Raw genomic sequence first — 24,233 nt, forward strand, 5'->3', positions numbered from 1 at the left:
TAGTACACACGAGTACAAACAGAAGGTTTAGTACACACGAGTACAAACACAAGGTTTAGTACACACGAGTCTAACACAAGGTTTCATACACACGAGTAAAAACACAGGGTTTAGTACACACGAGTACAAACACAAGGTTTAGTACACATGAGTACAAACACAAGGTTTAGTACACACAAGTACAAACACAAGGTTTAGTACACACGAGTCTAACACAAGGTTTCATACACACGAGTACAAACACAGGGTTTAATACACACGAGTACAAACACAAGGTTTAGTACACACGAGTACAAACACAAGGTTTAGTACACACGAGTACAAACACAAGGTTTAGTACACACGAGTACAAACACAAGGTTTAGTACACACGAGTACAAACACAAGGTTTAGTACACACGAGTACAAACACAAGGTTTAGTACACATGAGTATAAACACAAGGTTTAATACACACGAGTACAAACACAAGGTTTAATACACAAGAGTACAAACACAACGTTTAATACACATAAGTATAAACACAGGGTTTAATACACATGAGTATAAACACAAGGTTTAGTACACACGAGTACAAACACAAGGTTTAGTACACACGAGTACAAACACAAGGTTTAGTACACACGAGTACAAACACAAGGTTTAGTACACATGAGTATAAACACAAGGTTTAATACACACGAGTACAAACACAAGGTTTAATACACAAGAGTACAAACACAACGTTTAATACACATAAGTATAAACACAGGGTTTAATACACACGAGTACAAACACAAGGTTTAGTACACACGAGTACAAACACAAGGTTTAGTACACACGAGTACAAACACAAGGTTTAGTACACATGAGTATAAACACAAGGTTAAGTACACATGAGTACAAACACAAGGTTTAATACACAAGAGTATAAACATGGTATTGATAGTTCTATTGTATAGTGTCAAGAGTGTTTATTAACGTTCATCAGATCAGTGAATCTAACATAGTTTTGATAGTTCTATTGTATAGTGTCAAGAGTGTTTATTAACGTTCATCAGATCAGTGAATCTAACATGGTTTTGATAGTTCTATTGTATAGTGTCAAGAGTGTTTATTAACGTTCATCAGATCAGTGAATCTAACATGGTTTTGATAGTTCTATTGTAAAGTGTCAAGAGTGTTTATTAACGTTCATCAGATGAGTGAATCTAACATGGTTTTGATAGTTCTATTGTATAGTGTCAAGAGTGTTTATTAAAGTTCATCAGATCAGTGAATCTAACATAGTTTTGATAGTTCTATTGTATAGTGTCAATAGTGTTTATTAACTTTCATCAGATCAGTGAATCTAACAGGGTTTTGATAGTTCTATTGTATAGTGTCAAGAGTGTTTATTAACGTTCATCAGATCAGTGAATCAAACATGGTTTTGATAGTTCTATTGTATAGTGTTAAGAGTGTTTATTAACGTTCATCAGATCAGTGAATCTAACATAGTTTTGATAGTTCTATTGTAAAGTGTCAAGAGTGTTTATTAACGTTCATCAGATTAGTGAATCTAACATGGTTTTGATAGTTCTATTGTATAGTGTCAAGAGTGTTTATTAAAGTTCATCAGATCAGTGAATCTAACATAGTTTTGATAGTTCTATTGTATAGTGTCAATAGTGTTTATTAACTTTCATCAGATCAGTGAATCTAACAGGGTTTTGATAGTTCTATTGTATAGTGTCAAGAGTGTTTATTAACGTTCATCAGATCAGTGAATCTAACATGGTTTTGATAGTTCTATTGTATAGTGTTAAGAGTGTTTATTAACGTTCATCAGATCAGTGAATATAACATAGTTTTGATAGTTCTATTGTATAGTGTCAAGAGTGTTTATTAACGTTCATCAGATCAGTGAATCCAACATGGTTTTGATAGTTCTATTGTATAGTGTCAAGAGTGTTTATTAACGTTCATCAGATCAGTGAATCCAACATGGTTTTGATAGTTCTATTGTATAGTGTCAAGAGTGTTTAGTAATGTTCATCAGATCAGTGAATCCAACATGGTTTTGATAGTTCTATTGTATAGTGTCAAGAGTGTTTATTAACGTTCATCAGATGAGTGATCCAACATGGTTTTGATAGTTCTATTGTATAGTGTCAAGAGTGTTTATTAACGTTCATCAGATCAGTGAATCCAACATGGTTTTGATAGTTCCATTGTATAGTGACAAGAGTGTTTATTAACGTTCATCAGATCAGTGAATCCAACATGGTTTTGATAGTTCTATTGTAAAGTGTCAAGAGTGTTTATTAACGTTCATCAGATCAGTGAATCTAACATGGTTTTGATAGTTCTATTGTATAGTGTCAAGAGTGTTTATTAACGTTCATCAGATCAGTGAATCTAACATGGTTTTGATAGTTCTATTGTATAGTGTCAAGAGTGTTTATTAAAGTTCATCAGATCAGTGAATCTAACATAGTTTTGATAGTTCTATTGTATAGTGTCAATAGTGTTTATTAACTTTCATCAGATCAGTGAATCTAACAGGGTTTTGATAGTTCTATTGTATAGTGTCAAGAGTGTTTATTAACGTTCATCAGATCAGTGAATCTAACATGGTTTTGATAGTTCTATTGTATAGTGTCAAGAGTGTTTATTAACGTTCATCAGATCAGTGAATCTAACATGGTTTTGATAGTTCTATTGTATAGTGTCAAGAGTGTTTATTAACGTTCATCAGATCAGTGAATCTAACATGGTTTTGATAGTTCTATTGTATAGTGTCAAGAGTGTTTATTAACGTTCATCAGATCAGTGAATCTAACAGGGTTTTGATAGTTCTATTGTATAGTGTCAAGAGTGTTTATTAACGTTCATCAGATCAGTGAATCTAACATGGTTTTGATAGTTCTATTGTATAGTGTCAAGAGTGTTTATTAACTTTCATCAGATCAGTGAATCTAACATGGTTTTGATAGTTCTATTGTATAGTGTCAAGAGTGTTTATTAACGTTCATCAGATCAGTGAATCCAACATGGTTTTGATAGTTCTATTGTATAGTGTCAAGAGTGTTTATTAACGTTCATCAGATCAGTGAATCCAACATGGTTTTGATAGTTCTATTGTATAGTGTCAAGAGTGTTTATTAACGTTCATCAGATCAGTGAATCCAACATGGTTTTGATAGTTCTATTGTATAGTGTCAAGAGTGTTTATTAACGTTCATCAGATCAGTGAATCCAACATGGTTTTGATAGTTCTATTGTATAGTGTCAAGAGTGTTTATTAACGTTCATCAGATCAGTGAATCTAACATGGTTTTGATAGTTCTATTGTATAGTGTCAAGAGTGTTTATTAACGTTCATCAGATCAGTGAATCTAACATAGTTTTGATAGTTCTATTGTATAGTGTCAAGAGTGTTTATTAACGTTCATCAGATCAGTGAATCCAACATGGTTTTGATAGTTATATTGTATAGTGTCAAGAGTGTTTATTAACGTTTATCAGATCAGTGAATCTAACATGGTTTTGATAGTTCTATTGTATAGTGTCAAGAGTGTTTATTAACGTTCATCAGATCAGTGAATCTAACATGGTTTTGAAAGTTATATTGTATAGTGTCAAGAGTGTTTATTAACTTTCATCAGATCAGTGAATCTAACATGGTTTTGATAGTTCTATCGATAGTCAAGAGTGTTTATTAACTTTCATAAGGTCAGTGAATCTAACAGGGTTTTGATAGTTCTATTGTATAGTGTCAAGAGTGTTTATTAACTTTCTTCAGATCAGTGAATCCAACATGGTTTTGATAGTTCTATTGTATAGTGTCAAGAGTGTTTATTAAAGTTCATCAGATCAGTGAATCTAACATGGTTTTGATAGTTATATTGTATAGTGTCAAGAGTGTTTATTAACGTTCATCAGATCAGTGAATCCAACATGGTTTTGATAGTTCTATTGTATAGTGTCAAGAGTGTTTATTAACGTTCATCAGATCAGTGAATCCAACATGGTTTTGATAGTTATATTGTATAGTGTCAAGAGTGTTTATTAACGTTCATCAGATCAGTGAATCTAACATGGTTTTGATAGTTCTATTGTATAGTGTCAAGAGTGTTTATTAACGTTCATCAGATCAGTGAATCTAACATGGTTTTGAAAGTTATATTGTATAGTGTCAAGAGTGTTTATTAACTTTCATCAGATCAGTGAATCTAACATGGTTTTGATAGTTCTATCGATAGTCAAGAGTGTTTATAAACGTTCATCAGATCAGTGAATCTAACATGGTTTTGATAGTTATATTGTATAGTGTCAAGAGTGTTTATTAACTTTCATCAGATCAGTGAATCTAACATGGTTTTGATAGTTCTATCGATAGTCAAGAGTGTTTATTAACTTTCATCAGGTCAGTGAATCTAACATGGTTTTGATAGTTCTATTGTATAGTGTCAAGAGTGTTTATTAACTTTCTTCAGATCAGTGAATCCAACATGGTTTTGATAGTTCTATTGTATAGTGTCAAGAGTGTTTATTAACTTTCATCAGATGAGTGAATCTAACAGGGTTTTGATAGTTCTATTGTATAGTGTCAAGAGTGTTTATTAACGTTCATCAGATCAGTGAATCTAACATGGTTTTGATAGTTCCATCGTACCTGGACTTGCTGATGGCCACCAGCTTCTGGATGGCGTGACCTTGGATGAGCGCTCTTGTGTTCTCCGGACTGTCGGTGATGAGCTCGTGGACGGTGTTGAGGACGGACACCACCGTGTCTGCCTCCAGGTTCTTGGCCGGATGCTGCTGACCACACGGCAGGTTTCCTACCAGGTCCCTCAGACCGTAACTCCCTGCAGGGACACGAGACACCAGCACAGGTCAGGTCCAGGTCCAGGTCCGTCACGAGGTGAAGAACCTCAAGGACATCGGTGTCGTCACTGTATTGTTGAACTGAACATCTGACTCTTGGATTTTTTTTAATTAACCATTTTTGCTTCTTAATCAAATCTATTAATCGAAATGGAAGTATTTTTTCTCTATAATGAAATGTTAAATTTGTATATTTTCAAGATTGATTGCGTGACCAGACATGACCAACAGAGCACAGAGCGACTAGATTCAACCTTCAGCCAATCATGACTATTTTACCAACATTGTCATTTTTAATTTAAAAGTCTACACATAAAAATATTTTTTAATTTAGATTTTTTTTGACCTCAATACAAATAAAAGGAATACAATTCTTAAATTTTATGAAAAAAAAGATTGAATTAAAAAATATATTTTTGAATTATGAGAATTAGAATCAAATTCTATGTGTAAAATAAACTATTTCATTTTAAAAAATATTCGATTTTTGATTGATTTTAGTCAATTAAAAATGAACCTTTCAATTTACAAATGTATGAAACAAATCATTAAAAAAATGTTTAAAAAACATTCCATTTAAAAAATTACATTTATATATTTTAATGATTGAATTCACTAATTTTTTTTTGATTCATTGAATTCAATTATTTGTATTTTTAAAGGATGTGTTTGTTTTTAAATAATTGAAATGAAAAAATGCATACACTCAAAATAACCCTTGACCTCGACCCGGAGACGACACAATGGTTTTTGGAAATTTCTGATTCTGGTTAAATATTTAAATTTAATATTTTAAAATTCATTGTCTTGAAAATCAAATAAAAAAAACAAAAAAAAAACAAGTAGCTCGGTTCTCTGTTGGTCATGTCTGGTGACGCTATTAAACATTTTTATAATGAATTTAAACTACTAATTATAATATTATATTTTCTTATTTAGCACATTTTTTTTTTATAATTATTAGATTTAGAATAAAAAACCTCTGTATGTAAAGCAATTCATTAATTTTGAAAATATTCAAATGTTTTGATTCGATTATTCAAACACAGAGAGAAGATCATTCCAAAGCTTAGGAGCAACAGTCTGGAAGGATTTCTCTCCTCTGGTCCGGAAGTTCAGGAACCATCAGTAGATTCTGATCCACAGACCTCAGAGCCCGAGCTGGGGTGTAAGTCTGGATCAGATCACTGATGGAAGGTCTGACCATGAATAGATCTGAAAGTAAGAACCAGAATTTTAAAATGATCCTGAAAGAAGCTGGCAGCCAGTGAAGAGTTTGAAGGAGAAATGTGAGTTCTTCTACTAGAGCGGCCAGTGAAGAGTTTGAAGGAGAAATGTGAGTTCTTCTACTAGAGCGGCCAGTGAAGAGTTTGAAGGAGAAATGTGAGTTCTTCTACTAGAGCGGCCAGTGAAGAGTTTGAAGGAGAAATGTGAGTTCTTCTACTAGAGCGGCCAGTGAAGAGTTTGAAGGAGAAATGTGAGTTCTTCTACTAGAGCAGCCAGTGAAGAGTTTGAAGGAGAAATGTGAGTTCTTCTACTAGAGCAGCCAGTGAAGAGTTTGAAGGAGAAATGTGAGTTCTTCTACTAGAGCAGCCAGTGAAGAGTTTGAAGGAGAAATGTGAGTTCTTCTACTAGAGCAGCCAGTGAAGAGTTTGAAGGAGAAATGTGAGTTCTTCTACTAGAGCAGCCAGTGAAGAGTTTGAAGGAGAAATGTGAGTTCTTCTACTAGAGCGGCTCAGAATTCTGGCTGCAGAGTTTAGTATGAACTGCAGGCGAGACACTTCCTTCTGGTTTAGACATGAAAACAAACTGATACAACAGTGTAAACGACACAAACACATGGATTATAAGATCCAGATCATGTTGTGGCATCATTTCCTTGAGTTACTCCTAAAAACACGAACCTATCAACTCTTTGTTCTTCTTGTCCATGGCCAGGTTGCGGAGGGCGATGGCGACGGCTCGGACCACCTTGTCCACGTCCGACCTCAGCAGCTCCACCAGGACGGGAAGACCCTTCTCTTTCCTCACGGTGGCCCGGATGTAGCTGGACCACTGCGGGGGGAGTCGTGTCGCAGCAATTACACTCTTTTATCTCGACAATCTTTCTTCACATGTTACGACAGAAGCAAATTAATGGATTCCTTAGAACTTCTATATAAATAATAATGTTTAAGTTACTGTCATACTTTAAAGACTATTTTTTGTCAAATTTACGTATATCATCAAATTCTACAGTTTGTTGTTGTTGACATGTTTATCAAAATTGTATTATTCTTATTTTAAGATTTTTTTTGTTTAATCAAAATGATTAATTAGTATGTTTATTTAATTATTGTCTTTCTTATTGTTGTCGTTCATTCTTTTAAACGTCCCCAACATGGGAATAATAAGGTAGTATTTATCTTTGGATACTTTTAAAGGCACTCAGAGGGTGCAGACCTCTGCCAAGACGCCCATTTAAACCAATGCACTCTGATAAATATATTTTAATTGATACAATAAAAACATTTAAGCATTAACACACAACACACACAACACACACAACACACACAACAAACACAAAACACACAACACACACAACACACACAACACACACAGCAGGAATGAGAAAGAAAGTACAAGAAATTCTTCAAATGATTTGTGGATCCAAGTGGTAATCCTGAGATAATGTTTTTTTTATGAATAATGGAAATCAATTGTTTCCTTATGGGTTCATTATACTGAATAATTGCGTTGTACATTTACATTTAATATATAGTTATTTATTATTATATTATTATACATTAATATCATTTTTAAATATATATATTTAAATTCAAACTGTCTTTACACATAGTTTAATATTCCAGCTGCAAACACACAACAAACAACACACACACCAGAAACGAGAAAGAAAGTGCGAGATATTCTTCAAAAGATTTGTGGATCCAAGTGGTAATCCTTAAATTATTATTTTTTGAATAATTAAAATCAATTGTTTCTAAATGGATTTATTCTACTGAATAATTGCATTTAATCATTTGTACATTTGAAAGCAAAATTAAATGTATTTATTTTTTATAATTGAATTGAAATATTTATTTATAGTTTAATATTCTAATTCATATAATTCAAATGTACAATTTATAAATTCAATATTTCTTAATTGATAGTCTTTTAAATACAATGGAAAAATGTTTGTAAAAAATATTGAATTTAGAAAAAAACATTTTTAATTATTCGTTATGTGTAATGTTTAATTAACTATGTGTAAAAAACATTTGTTTTCGGGGCTCCGGGTCACCTTGACCCTGAGATGACACAAGGGTTAAAGGCTTGGACAAAACAAAACAAAAAATCAATACGAAAAAAACAATGTTTAAAAAATGTTTATATCAATTAAATGTGTTTTAATTGATATTTTAAAGATACATTGAAGCATTTAAAAAAACAACACTAACAGCACGTAGATCCAGCTACACACACACAACACACACAACAGGGATGAGAAAGAAAGTGCAAGATATTCTTCAAACGATTAGTGGATCCAAGCGGTAATCCTTAAACACATCTGTTCCACCTCCTGGAATTTTCTTTAAGTCATCGTTTTTTTTTCTTCTTCATTTTGGCCAGAAAGCCTCATAAGCTCCTTGGCAGAGGTAACACTTGGCTCCGGGTGTTTTGTGCGATAAAGTGTGTAGAGTGTAACTGCCAGTCATCTTGTGCGGAGCAGCCAAGTCTGGCCGGAGACGAGACGAGCCAAACTTCTGTCCGGACCATCAGCTGGAGAACAGATCTCCTGACTTCAGCAGCAAGTCTCACCTGGAGGTTTCACTGCCCTGGACGACACTGACCACTGCGAACTGGAACAGCGGATTAACTGATCGAAATATTGATTGATTTTAGTGTATTCTCATGATTGTGTATCACGGCGACTCGTCTTTTTTCGTGACAAATACTTTAAAAACGACAATCTGTCTGCTGCGAGTGTGTCTCAGGGGCCGCATGAAGTCCAACAGCGAATAAAAATATCATCTAAAAATCCTCAAATCGTCAAAAACTTGTTCAGACAGAAGGCAACCGTGTGTGTAATTGTAACCATAATTCATGGTGTTGTTGTTGGACGTGTTGAAACAAAAACCTTCAGGGAAGTTTATTTTAGTCGCTATTGTTGGTATCAGTGGAACCAGGTGCCTCCAGAACTCACTGTTGTTGTGAATATAAAGTCAATATGAATAAAGTAAATGTTTAATGGTTCTGGTTTCTTTCAAAACAGGTTTGTGTCATAGTGTGGGGCGAGCATTTTCCGGGGCAGTCTGGTGGTGGCGTCAGGACTACAGACTTGCAGGCAGGTTTAATCTGCCGCGTCTGAATCTTTATACAACTCAGTTAACAAAAGTGTAAAGTTTTGAATAGATTTCCATTATTTATTTTACATTTTGATTATGTTTTTTTGGGAATATTTGTCATGATTCGAAGCTGACAATGTTTGATTGTAGTTGAAAAGTATACGTTTGTAAAAGTATGACACAAAACACAAATATGTTGCATTGTGTGTTTTTTTTATTTATGGCAAAATGCTGAGCTACAGGTATTGACATGTCAATCACTGCTCGTGTTTCGGGAATTAAATGTTTGGGAATTTGGCAAAATGACACCTTGAAGAACACAATTTTTTGTTTGCTTCATTTAAGACACTTTGTTCTGTGAGTTCCCAGTGTTTAAACTTTGTTCTTGTGTCTTGGATAATAAATACCTTTCAATGGAGTATAAAGATGCAACCGAAACGGTTTTTACTTCAGAGGGAAATTAGACATTTGATGAGAAGATTCTGTATTAAACTCTCCTTGCAAGTAAAATAATTGTCAGTCTCTGCTTTTTTTAAAGGAGTTTTAGTTCTAAGTCGGTTTCTTAACCTGAGAGTTATGCGTGTAAAAAAAAAAGGTGGGTGAAAACGAGCAGGCTTGGCAGAGGTCTGCGGTCTCTGATGCTTCTTTTGTATAATAATTATTAATTTACTCATACGATCAAAGACAAAAACCTGCTTATTTAAAAAATAAAAGGATTTCACTTCAATGCCCACCTGTGTCGAGATGTTTGTACACTCAATTTTGTGTAACTGTAAATGTCTCATGATAACTTTATAGCTACATAAATAACACTTGTTCTGAGACAGGGTCACATAATGCTTCATGCTAGAATAATGAAATCAGCATCATCGAATATTGAACTTTTTCAATTGATTGATTGAAATTTTGTTGTTGTAATCATTTGTACATTTAAATGTAAAATAGTATTTGTTTTTTTAAATTAATTCAAATGTAAGTAAGTAAGTAAGTAATATTTATTTATATAGCGCTTTTCGAGACCAGGGTCACAAAGCGCTTAAACAATCAAAACAATACCCAAAAAAGTACATACATGTACATTTTCTATATTCAATATTTTTAAATTCATCAGACAATACCTGTTTTAAACAACTGTTCTAATGAAACATCATTTTTAAAGTGGTGGCGCCACCTTCTGACCTCTGAACAACATGACACTGTTTCATGAAGCTTCATCAACACATCACTACCATCTGGTGGACTCTGAAGATAATAAAACTGTTTCATGAAGCTTCATCGACACATCACTACCATCTAGTGTACTCTGAAGATAGTGACACTGTTTCGTGAAGCTTCATCAACACATCACTACCATCTAGTGTACTCTGAAGATAATGACACTGTTTCATGAAGCTTCATCAACACATCACTACCATCTAGTGGACTCTGAAGATAATGACACTGTTTCATGAAGCTTCATCGACACATCACTACCATCTAGTGGACTCTGAAGATAATGACACTGTTTCATGAAGCTTCATCAACACAACACTACCATCTAGTGGACTCTGAAGATAATGACACTGTTTCATGAAGCTTCATCAACACATCCCTACCATCTAGTGGACTCTGAAGATAATGACACTGTTTCATGAAGCTTCATCAACACATCACTACCATCTAGTGGACTCTGAAGATAATGACACTGTTTCATGAAGCTTCATCGACACATCACTACCATCTATTGGACTCTGAAGATAATGACACTGTTTCATGAAGCTTCATCAACACATCACTACCATCTAGTGGACTCTGAAGATAATGACACTGTTTCATGAAGCTTCATCAACACATCACTACCATCTAGTGGACTCTGAAGATAATGACACTGTTTCATGAAGCTTCATCAACACATCACTACCATCTAGTGGACTCTGAAGATAATGACACTGTTTCATGAAGCTTCATCAACACATCACTACCATCTAGTGGACTCTGAAGATAATGACACTGTTTCATGAAGCTTCATCGACACATCACTACCATCTAGTGGACTCTGAAGATAATGACACTGTTTCATGAAGCTTCGCCAACACATCACTACTCGTAACCATGGCAACATCGCTCTGTGATCCTGTGTTGAACTCGAATCAACAGTAAAACACAAGAGTTTGAGGCTCGACCCTCAGTCTTAATGCGACGACTTCAATGTGATCTTCACGCTCTCGCGATCACAGTCTATCAGGAGGAAAAGGCCCCTGAATCCACGTCCCCACGAGTCCCTCCTCCAGTCAGATCCAGGGTCACCCTGCTCGGTCGACGCACTCCTTCATTAGTGTGGTTTTAATTGACGAGAGACGCGAACTAATGCTGTGAAGGAACAACTGCAGCGACGCCACCAGCGATCGTTGCATTTATTTACACTGTTTCTGTCACAGCAGCTCAGGGCGGACGATTAAAACCAACTTTTCATGTATGAAGCCACAAAGAAATGAACTAATTACTGAGTCCAATGGATTGACGTTATGAAGGACGACAAACAACCTGATTATAAATAAATAAATGTATATTTTAATTAATTAATGTGTGAATAAATGTAAAGATTTCAAAGTAATTAAATTATTTTTATTTGTATTTTATTTTACAACTGTGTTATTTCTCTGTACATATATATATATATATTATTATTATTTTTTTAAACTCTTGTTCATTTTTACATTCAGTTATGTATTCATATGTTGTTAATAATTATATAAAAATAAATCCAAGTCTATGTGTGAAAATTTTTTTAAAAACACGAACCAAATTCAACATTTCAATATACATTTTTTTTATAATTCAATATTAAAAAAAATAAAATAAATTAAATGCTTAACCTTTATGTTATCTTAGGGTCAAGGTGACCCGAGAAAAAAAACCTGAGAACAAATGTGTTTTTAGTATCCCTTGTGTTGTCTCTGGGTCAATGTGACCTGGAGGCCCGAAAACTTTTTTTTTTGTGGTATCCCTTGTGTTGTCTCTGGGTCAAAGTGACATGGAGGCCTAAAAAAAACAATGTGTTTGTGGTATGCCTTGGTCAGTGTGACCCAAAGGCCCGAGAAACAAATGTGTTTGTGGTATCCCTTGTGTTGTCTCTGGGTCAATGTGACCCGGAGGCCTGAAAGCAAATGTGTTTCTGGTATCCCTTGTGTTGTCTCTGGGTCAAAGTGACCTGGAAGCCCAAAAAAACCAATGTGTTTGTGGTATCCCTTGGTCAGTGTGACCCAAAGGCCAGAGAAACAAATGTGTTTGTGTTATCCCTTGTGTTATCTTTGGGTCAATGTGACCAGGAGGCCCTAAAGCAAATGTGTTTGTGGTATCCCTTGGTCAGTGTGACCCAAAGGCCAGAGAAACAAATGTGTTTGTGGTATCCCTTGTGTTATCTTTGGGTCAATGTGACCAGGAGGCCCGAAAGCAAATGTGTTTGTGGTAACCCTTGGTCAGAGAGACCCAAAGGCCAGAGAAACAAATGGGTTTGTGGTATCCCTTGTGTTATCTCTGGGTCAATGTGACCTGGACTCTGATGAAGGTTCATACTGAGCCCACATCGACTACAGTTCTGGTCCCAAAAGCATTAAATGAAATCAATCCACGCTGTTGAAAGTAGTTCCACTCACGGTCCAGTGACCCGCCGCCAGGTTCTGCAGAGCGCCCGCCGCCGCCTCCAGGGTGTTGTGGTTGTGGCTGCAGGTGAGCAGGGACAGGTAGAGCCGAACCACCTCGGGCTGGTACAGCAGCTCCAGCCCTGGGACGGAGACACGTTCGTGAAGTGAATTATCTGTGATTCGACAACCGTCCGTGATTCTAACGTAACGTTTGTTCGACGAAAATCAAGCGGATTAAAATGGCAGCTCCTGCAGAATCCTGCAGACTCTGCTGTGAGTGCAGGACGCTGGGACGATGCCAGCTCCGATAAAAAGCTGACCCAGGACCGTAACATGCTTGTCAGTCTGATTTGCATTCAGTGGCTGCAGCGTGGGATGCTGGAGATTAGCTCTCGTCTCTGCTCTAGTGCTCGCCACATCCACACGTTGTATTTCAGCGCTCGCTGCAGAAGCTTCAGATCCTGCTGCTGCTGCTGCTGCTGCTGCTTCCCTCAAAGACAGAGAAAACTGAGGGAGATTCAGAGTATTGTCCGGGACCGCCCGAGGAAACGCTTCCCCCTCCACCACCCTTCGAGATTTCCCCCCCCCCCCGATAGAGATGTTATCAGTCGTTTAGTCGTCGGGTCATTTGGTGTGTGTGTAATGAAAGCCTCCTCGAGTGCTGCAGGTGCCGGTGTGTGGTCGTGCATCTCAATGGCTGCTCTTGCAGGCCAATGTCATGCATACAAACACTTCCACTGCTGCACTGGATCCCTCTGTGAGGAGGTTTTATAAGGGAGTCCATCAGTGACAGAATGATCAGTCGTTGAATTATAAACTATACATTATTTTTTATTTTAATGTGTTGTTTTTCAGTGCATTTATAAAAAATAATATAATTTGATTATTTTATAAAAAATAATATCATTTGATAATTTGCTCATTTAACAATCATTTAAAAACAATTTAATTAAATAATTTGCAAATGTATTAACTATTTTGTCGTTTCTTTTTTTATTATTATTATTATTATTATTTGAATTATTATTATTAATAATTGTTTACTAATTCAGCACAAAATATGTTGTTTTCTTATGGATTTAATTATTTTGGGAAAAATAATTGAATTCAAAACATTGTATTTGTATATTGTGTTATGTTTTTGTTTTTTAAATTATGTAACCCTTGTGTTTTCTCTGTCATGAAATATTTTGGGCCTTCGGGTCACATTGACCCAGAAATAACATAACAAGTTTTAATTATTATTATTAAAATATTAAAAACAATAACGATATACAAATACCATTTTTTGGATGTAATAAATCTACAAATAATTAAATCCACGAAATAAAAAAATATATTTTGTGTTGAATTAGTCTAAAAAATAAAATAGCAAATTGTTTAATTAAATTATTGTTATTAATTAAATCCATTAAAAAAATCCCGAAAAAAAAACAACCCTAAATACATCTTTTGGGTTGAATTAATAAAAAATAAAATATTAAATAAAAGAAGAAATATTAAAATACTATTAAATGTTTAAATATTGTTTGATTAATTGAACTTGAAAAAAAACGTTGAATTTGTTATTGTAATTCCAATAAAACAATTTTCTAAAGGTAATATGTTATTGAATGTAAGCATTTTAAATTCAATATAAACATGTTTATATAATAATACTGATAAAATATATTCATTTAAAAAAAAAAAAAAGTTTAAATTAAATTGTGTTAACAATGATACATTTTACCTCAGAATATCTGCAGCTAGCATTGTTATCCACTATGTAAGCTAGTGTGCATGGAGGTTTGTCACCGCCAAGAGACCCGTTGTATAAACAAAGCTGGCTGGAGGAGGATTGAAGCCTTAATTGCGTCATAATGGACTCTTGTAACCTCTCCTTCGCCCAGATTTCAGAGCAACTTTATAAAGTAATAAAGTGTAAAACATGGTCGTGATGAGAAGTTACTGCGTCTTGAAGAGAAAGATTCAACGTTTACAAAGTTAAAGTTTATATCAAATTGCATTGAAATCGTACTGCTTGATACCTTGGCTCCTTCAAAGGTTTTTTTTTCAGGTAATCTGCCGTCACTTAAAGAAACAGTGTCTTTGTAAAAGCCAGGACAAGTGTTACGGGGTAACATTCCAAATGATGAGATTGGGAAAAAATGTAAAATATTAACACGTTCATAACAAAAAAAACAACATAATTTCGTAGTAAAATGAATGAAAACAAATTGGTTAGAAAATATTTTTAATTAATATTTGGTGGGAATTTTCTGCAGAGAAATCATTTGCGTCCTTCGCTGCAAAACGTGTACATATCGACAATGACATTGAAACATGCATTTGTTATTTACACTAATAAAAATAAACATTGTTCACAGAAAGACAATTATTCCACAAATACAAAATTCACTGACCTTGATTGAACCACTCCTCTGCAGGTTCCAGCAACAAAACGCAGCAAAAAAAACAGAAAAAAGAGAAAGTTATACGATAGTTTTTGCTGGAAACAGGAAACGTATAATTGAGGAAGCGGCGACGATTTCCTGGGAAGCAGGAAATATGGAGCACATCATCGCCCCATTAAGCAGGAAGTCATCCAAGCGTCCACATTTGTCCTGACGTCCCGTTAGCTCTTCCAGGATTCCGTAATTATACGTCTGGCTCGTGTAAATATCGCATCAGCGTCAGTGAGGATGAAATACAGATAATTATTAAGCCTCCATTAATCCGAGGATATTATCATCTGAGGCTCTTTAATTCCTGCAGAAAGAGATGAAATAGAATCTAATGATTGAACAGAATTTAAAATCCCTCTTGAACCGGTTCTTGTTGTGTGTTTCCATATATATATTAATGTGTCGGTTCTTGTTGTGTGTTTCTATATATATATTAATGTGTCGGTTCTTGTTGTGTGTTTCTATATATATATTAATGTGTCGGTTCTTGTTGTGTGTTTCTATATATATTAATGTGTCGGTTCTTGTTGTGTGTTTCTATATATATATTAATGTGTCGGTTCTTGTTGTGTGTTTCTATATATATATTAATGTGTCGGTTCTTGTTGTGTTTCTATATATATATTAATGTGTCGGTTCTTGTTGTGTGTTTCTATATATATATTAATGTGTCCTATCTTGTTGTGTGTTTCTATATATATATTAATGTGTCGGTTCTTGTTGTGTGTTTCTATATATATATTAATGTGTCGGTTCTTGTTGTGTGTTTCTATATATATATTAATGTGTCGGTTCTTGTTGTGTGTTTCTATATATATATATTAATGTGTCGGCTCTTGTTGTGTGTTTCTATATATATATTAATGTGTCGGTTCTTGTTGTGTGTTTCTATATATATATTAATGTGTCGATTCTTGTTGTGTGTTTCTATATATATATTAATGTGTCGGTTCTTGTTGTGTGTTTCTATATATATATTAATGTGTCGGTTCTTGTTGTGTGTTTCTATATATATATTAATGTGTCGGTTCTTGTTGTGTGTTTCTATATATATATTAATGTGTCGGTTCTTGTTGTGTGTTTCTATATATATATTAATGTGTCGGTTCTTGTTGTGTGTTTCTATATATATATTAATGTGTCGGTTCTTGTTGTGTGTTTCTATATATATTAATGTGTCGGTTCTTGTTGTGTGTTTCTATATATATATTAACGTGTCGATTCTTGTTGTGTGTTCTATATATATATTAATATGTCGGTTCTTGTTGTGTGTTTCTATATATATATTAATATGTCGGTTCTTGTTGTGTGTTTCTATATATATATTAATGTGTCGGTTCTTGTTGTGTGTTTCTATATATATATTAATATGTCGGTTCTTGTTGTGTGTTTCTATATATATATTAATGTGTCGGTTCTTGTTGTGTGTTTCTATATATATATTAATATGTCGGTTCTTGTTGTGTGTTTCTATATATATATATTAATGTGTCGGTTCTTGTTGTGTGTTTCTATATATATATTAACGTGTCGGCTCTTGTTGTGTGTTTCTATATATATATTAATGTGTCGGCTCTTGTTGTGTGTTTCTATATATATTAATGTGTCGGTTCTTGTTGTGTGTTTCTATATATATATTAATGTGTCGGTTCTTGTTGTGTGTTTCTATATATATTAATGTGTCGGTTCTTGTTGTGTGTTTCTATATATATTAATGTGTCTGTTCTTGTTGTGTGTTTCTATATATATTAATGTGTTGGTTCTTGTTGTGTGTTTCTATATATATTAATGTGTCGGTTCTTGTTGTGTGTTTCCATATATATATTAATGTGTCGGTTCTTGTTGTGTGTTTCCATATATATATTAATGTGTCGGTTCTTGTTGTGTGTTTCTATATATATATTAATGTGTCGGCTCTTGTTGTGTGTTTCTATATATATATTAATGTGTCGGTTCTTGTTGTGTGTTTCTATATATATATTAATGTGTCGGTTCTTGTTGTGTGTTTCTATATATATTAATGTGTCGGTTCTTGTTGTGTGTTTCTATATATATATTAATGTGTCGGTTCTTGTTGTGTGTTTCTATATATATATATTAATGTGTCGGTTCTTGTTGTGTGTTTCCATATATATATTAATGTGTCGGTTCTTGTTGTGTGTTTCTATATATATTAATGTGTCGGTTCTTGTTGTGTGTTTCTATATATATATTAATGTGTCGGTTCTTGTTGTGTGTTTCCATATATATTAATGTGTCGGTTCTTGTTGTGTGTTTCTATATATATATTAATGTGTCGGTTCTTGTTGTGTGTTTCTATATATATATTAATGTGTCGGTTCTTGTTGTGTGTTTCTATATATATATATTAATGTGTCGGTTCTTGTTGTGTGTTTCTATATATATATTAATGTGTCGGTTCTTGTTGTGTGTTTCTATATATATATATTAATGTGTCGGTTCTTGTTGTGTGTTTCTATATATATATTAATGTGTCGGTTCTTGTTGTGTGTTTCCATATATATATTAATGTGTCGGTTCTTGTTGTGTGTTTCTATATATATATTAATGTGTCGGTTCTTGTTGTGTGTTTCTATATATATATTAATGTGTCGGTTCTTGTTGTGTGTTTCTATATATATATTAATGTGTCGGCTCTTGTTGTGTGTTTCTATATATCTATTCATGTGTCGGTTCTTGTTGTGTGTTTCCATATATATATTAATGTGTCGGTTCTTGTTGTGTGTTTCTATATATATTAATGTGTCGGTTCTTGTTGTGTGTTTCTATATATATATTAATGTGTCGGTTCTTGTTGTGTGTTTCCATATATATTAATGTGTCGGTTCTTGTTGTGTGTTTCTATATATATATTAATGTGTCGATTCTTGTTGTGTGTTTCTATATATATATTAATGTGTCGATTCTTGTTGTGTGTTTCTATATATATATTAATGTGTCGGTTCTTGTTGTGTGTTTCCATATATATTTTAATGTGTCTGTTCTTGTTGTGTGTTTCTATATATATTAATGTGTCGGTTCTTGTTGTGTGTTTCCATATATATATTAATGTGTCGGTTCTTGTTGTGTGTTTCCATATATATATTAATGTGTCGGTTCTTGTTTTGTGTTTCTATATATATTAATGTGTCGGTTCTTGTTGTGTGTTTCCATATATATATTAATGTGTCGGTTCTTGTTGTGTGTTTCCATATATATTTTAATGTGTCGGTTCTTGTTGTGTGTTTCTATATATATTAATGTGTCGGTTCTTGTTGTGTGTTTCCATATATATATATGAATGTGTCGGCTCTTGTTGTGTGTTTCTATATATATTAATGTGTCGGTTCTTGTTGAAATATTAAAGCGCCTGAAGCTCCATCTTCCACGTGGATCCTACAAATATACTCATATTTAATAAACCAGCTCAGTAGTACTGAGAGTACTTTTCTGTTCAAATCTATTCACTTATAAATGACAATAATCTGGTTCGAAGGCTACGATGAAGGCGATGCTAGTTTGAAGGGATGAGACAATACAATATATAATATGATACAATACGATGCCGAACATTATGGTATATTATACGATGTATTACAGTACGGTATGGTAGAGCATAGTATGGCATAATACGGCTCTATACAATACCATATGATACAGTATTTCACAGTGTGGTATGCTTCGTACACAATAATACACGTTTAAATCTGAGATTTGGTTTTAGTGTCAAACTAACATTGTTGTAACTTGTTTTTTACTTGCATTAGTTGATTTATGTTGATTAGTAACATTGTTGATTTACAGCATTGATTAAAACCTGCTTATTTATTATCATCGGCATTTTAGTTAAAACAGATGAAAAGGAATGAAATGTGCGATAATAATTGTTAAAAAACAGATATTGTCTGACAGATAAAGACCAGATATAGTTTTCCGCGCAGCTGATTATGATTTATATAATTTGACAGTGAATGAAAGAACTAGAAGGCAAGAAAGTGAGTGAATGAACCTCTGTTTGTACCAACCTTGTTTTTTATTATAAAGAAACTTTATTTTTCTCAAGTGACGTCCTGCGTCATTTTTGAACGTAGTTTTTTGAATGTTTATTCAGCTTTATTTGTGTGTGATTTCAACTGACACCAGCATTGTTTTCTTGTTTGTAGAAGAAATGAAGTGCTTTGTGTTTGTGACGGAAATCCTAAAAGACAGATAATAATAAAGAAGTTTCACTGTCTTTTCTTTTTTTTGTTTTTTTCATTGTTGGATGCAATCCAAGATGGCCGCTGTTAGCAAGGAAGATGAAGCGAGCACAGAGGAGATTAATTTGTTTTGGAGATGAAGAGATTTTTTTTAACATTTCTGTTTATTGTGCTTTGGAATGAGAGACAGGAAGTTTTTTAACACATATATTATGACAAAAACTTTTTACTAAACATTTTCTTCTTGTACCACACCATATTTTCCCATTAATTATTTTTATATTTGCGTTTTCATTCTTATTTATATTTATATTTATATTTATATTTATATTTATATTTATATTTATATTTATATTTATATTTATATTTATATTTGCATTTATATTTATATTTATATTTATATTTATATTTATATTTATATTTATATTTATATTTATATTTATACTTGCATTAGCATTAGCATTAGCGTTGGTCTAGTTTTATAACAAGGAACAAACAGCCTCATTAAAAATGTTGTAGAAAACACTAAAGCCAAACATAAATACATGTATTATTGTAGTTTGTTAAAGATCACTGATGAATGTTGAATAATTGCTGAGTCACGTCCACACTGATCTGAAGTGATGATGAAGTGAAAGAAGTTTCTCAGACCTTTAGTTCTCTTCTCTGAGATGGGTTCCGTCTTCTTCTTCTGAGGCCCCAGTGACCGGATCAGGTGGTTGGTGTGCGGCTCCTGGAACCGTTCGGCTCCGGGTATTTCTTTGTGGACGTGATAGGACAGATTTCTCAGGATGCAGACGCAGTTTTCCACCGACTGAGCACAAGAACAAAGTAAAAAAATACTTTTTAAATGAAAGTATATAGCATTTTTTTTGACACACACATTGGGATGCGACTGGGGATATATATATATACATGTATATATATATATATATAAATACATGCATGGATGGATGGATGGATGGATGGATGGATGGATGGATGGATGGATGGATGGATGGATGGATGGATGGATGGATGGATGGATGGATGGATGGATGGATGGATGGATGGATGAAGAGATGGATGGATGGATGGATGGATGGATGGATGGGTGGGTGGGTGGATGGATGGATGGATGGATGGATGGATGGATGGATGGATGGATGGATGGATGGATGGATGGATGGATGGATGGATGGATGGATGGATGGATGGATGGATGGATGGATGGATGGATGGATGGATGGATGGATGGATGGATGGATGGATGGATGGATGGATGGATGGATGAAGGGATGGATGGATGGATGGATGGATGGATGGATGGATGGATGGATGGATGGATGGATGGATGGATGGATGGATGGATGGATGGATGGATGGATGGATGGATGGATGGATGAAGAGATGGATGGATGGATGAAGAGATGGATGGATGGATGGATGGATGGATGGATGGATGGATGGATGGATGGATGGATGGATGGATGGATGGATGGATGGATGGATGGATGGATGGATGGATGGATGGATGGATGGATGGATGGATGGATGGATGGATGGATGGATGGATGGATGGATGGATGAAGAGATGGATGGAAAATCCAGTACTTGGAAAATCTAGAGGCACAGATCAACTATTAAATATGTTTTTATTATCATTATTTAGGCTGATTAAAATATTGTGCAGGAAAAATTGTGAAATTAAGCATAATTAATCAGAATATTAAATGATTAAACTTCAATTGTTTTTAAGTAAAGATTTTGTATTTATTTAATTTTTGTATATTTAAAGGTTCAATTTTTGTTGTTTTTTTAATCATGGGAATTAAACATTTGAATTGAAGTGATGCTTTTTTACACGTAGATTTTGATATTCTTATTCCAATGATTGAAAAATAAACGCTCAAAATTCAATATTTTTTACTTCAAAGTCTTTTAAATTCAAAATAAAAGTGCTGGTACAACAGTGTCACCACACACTACTAAAAAAGTTATCAAACTTTCAGCCAATCGTGTGACGCGCAGGTGATCACATGATGTCATACAAGAACATCATTAAATAGCTACGAATTAAAAAAATATATTTATTTATTTATTTTTTAATTACTGGAATAAAAACATCAAACTTAATGTGAAATAAATGCATGAATTTAGAACAATTTAAATACAAATATTGAATTAAATACTTAAAAGAATACATATTCAACGCTACAACATTAAATAAACAAAAGTGAAACCTTCAAAATAAAATGAAACAATATATTAGTAAGTAAGTAAGTAATTTGTATTTATATAGTGCTTTTCCAGACCAGGGTCACAAAGCACTTAAACAATCAAAACAATATTCAATAAAGTATATACTTTAAAGGTATTTTAATATAAAGGTAATATTGACAGCAGTGCTTGACTTTCATAAGCAGTGAGGTAAATGATTTGTGTGGGATGTGTGTATTGGGGTCTCTACACACTGAGGGGGGGGTCTGTGACTCATGCTGCTGCAGTGACGAACCTTGTTGTCAGTGTCCTTGTTGACGACGGCGGAGTGGAGAGCGTGGATCAGAGCGTCCACGAGGCCCTCGCACTCCCTCAGTCGCTGCCGAGCCTCGGCGCCGTCGGAGCTCACGTTCCTGCACAGAGACCAGTGTTACTTTATTGTGTGTCTTTATTGTATTGTGTGTTTTTATCTTTGGTGTCTGTGAAGCGACCTTGAGTTTTGCCGAAGGTTCTTTTAAGTAAAATGTATTATTATTATCATAACAGTGGAATACTGCTGTAGTGGTGGAAGAAACTACGATCATTATTATGTCTTACTCAGCCAAAGAGGGAATGAAATACAGAGAGATCCCGGCGATGACTGAGGACGAGAGGATACAGTGACTCCAGCAGCTTTTAAAGCTGATGTTTGGACATATTTTGGTTTGAAAACAAATGAAAGTAGTTATGACTTCGTTAAGAGTCATGTGGTCTGTAAATACTACAACACCAGAGTCAAGTACTGGACAATACTACACATATATACTTGTTACTACACTATCACAACACCAGAGTCAAGTACTGGACAATACTACACATATATACTTGTTACTATACTATCACAACACCAGAGTCAAGTACTGGACAATACTACACATATATACTTGTTACTACAATATCACAACATCAGATTCAAGTACTGGACAATACTACACATATGTACTTGTTACTACACTATCACAACACCAGAGTCAAGTACTGGACAATACTACACATAGATACTTGTTACTACACTATCACAACATCAGAGTCAAGTACTGGACAATACTACACATAGATACTTATTACTACACTATCACAACACCAGAGTCAAGTACTGGGCAATACTACACATAGATACTTGTTACTACACTATCACAACATCAGAGTCAAGTACTGGACAATACTACACATATATACTTGTTACTACACTATCACAACACCAGAGTCAAGTACTGGGCAATACTACACATATATACTTATTACTACACTATCACAACACCAGTGTCAAGTACTGGGCAATACTACACATAGATACTTGTTACTACACTATCACAACATCAGAGTCAAGTACTGGGCAATACTACACATATATACTTATTACTACACTATCACAACACCAGAGTCAAGTACTGGGCAATACTACACATAGATACTTGTTACTACACTATCACAACATCAGAGTCAAGTACTGGACAATACTACACATATATACTTGTTACTACACTATCACAACACCAGAGTCAAGTACTGGACAATACTACACATATATACTTGTTACTACACTATCACAACACCAGAGTCAAGTACTGGACAATACTACACATATCTACTTGTGACTACACTATCACAACACCAGAGTCAAGTACTGGACAATACTTCACATAGATACTTGTTACTACACTATCACAACACCAGAGTCAAGTACTGGACAATACTACACATATATACTTGTTACTACACTATCACAACACCAGAGTCAAGTACTGGACAATACTACACATATATACTTGTTACTACACTATCACAACACCAGAGTCAAGTACTGGACAATACTACACATATATACTTGTTACTACACTATCACAACACCAGAGTCAAGTACTGGACAATACTACACATATATACTTGTTACTACACTATCACAACACCAGAGTCAAGTACTGGACAATACTACACATATATACTTATTACTACACTATCACAACACCAGAGTCAAGTACTCGACAATACTACACATATATACTTGTTAATACACTATCACAACACCAGAGTCAAGTACTGGACAATACTACACATATATACTTGTTACTACACTATCACAACACCAGAGTCAAGTACTCGACAATACTACACATAGATACTTGTTACTACACTATCACAACACCAGAGTCAAGTACTGGACAATACTACACATATATACTTGTTACTACACTATCACAACACCAGAGTCAAGTACTGGACAATACTACACATATACTGTATACTTGTTGCTACACTATCACTATAAATCGTATCGTTGACCCTGACTCGTGGTAGTACCTCAGACAGCCGGAGGTGTTCTTGAAGATCGTGGTCCACTCTGCACTCTGCAGTTTGCTCTGGTCGCTGGGGTCTCTCCTCCAGCCCGAGTGTGGAATAATGATTTCCTCGTTGAGAGTCTGGAGTCCCTGGTTAATGACGGCCATCTTCAGCGGCTCGTGCGAGGACAGGTTCCACAGAGTCCCTGCAGGAGAGACACCCGTGAGAACAGTTCTTGGATCAGGACTCAGAAGGAAGAAAGCAGGTA

General features: G+C 34.4%; 1 protein-coding gene across 1 annotated transcript in view; it reads right to left on the reverse strand.

Moving 5' to 3' along the window:
• arvcfa (ARVCF delta catenin family member a) overlaps positions 1-24,233 on the reverse strand; it is a 50,300-nt gene that overhangs the window by 7,119 nt on the left and 18,948 nt on the right. Inside the window, exons 5-11 of the mRNA XM_087790554.1 lie at positions 23,987-24,170; positions 21,942-22,059; positions 20,099-20,261; positions 15,207-15,224; positions 12,817-12,944; positions 6,755-6,905; positions 4,639-4,831 (exon numbers count right to left, since the gene is read on the reverse strand). Of these exons, the coding sequence (XP_087646680.1) occupies positions 4,639-4,831; positions 6,755-6,905; positions 12,817-12,944; positions 15,207-15,224; positions 20,099-20,261; positions 21,942-22,059; positions 23,987-24,170 (955 nt within the window). The remainder of the gene's footprint in view (positions 1-4,638; positions 4,832-6,754; positions 6,906-12,816; positions 12,945-15,206; positions 15,225-20,098; positions 20,262-21,941; positions 22,060-23,986; positions 24,171-24,233) is intronic.

The sequence above is a fragment of the Callionymus lyra genome, chromosome 5 (genome assembly GCF_982586985.1).
Source record: "Callionymus lyra chromosome 5, fCalLyr1.hap1.1, whole genome shotgun sequence".
Lineage (NCBI taxonomy): Eukaryota > Metazoa > Chordata > Actinopteri > Syngnathiformes > Callionymidae > Callionymus > Callionymus lyra.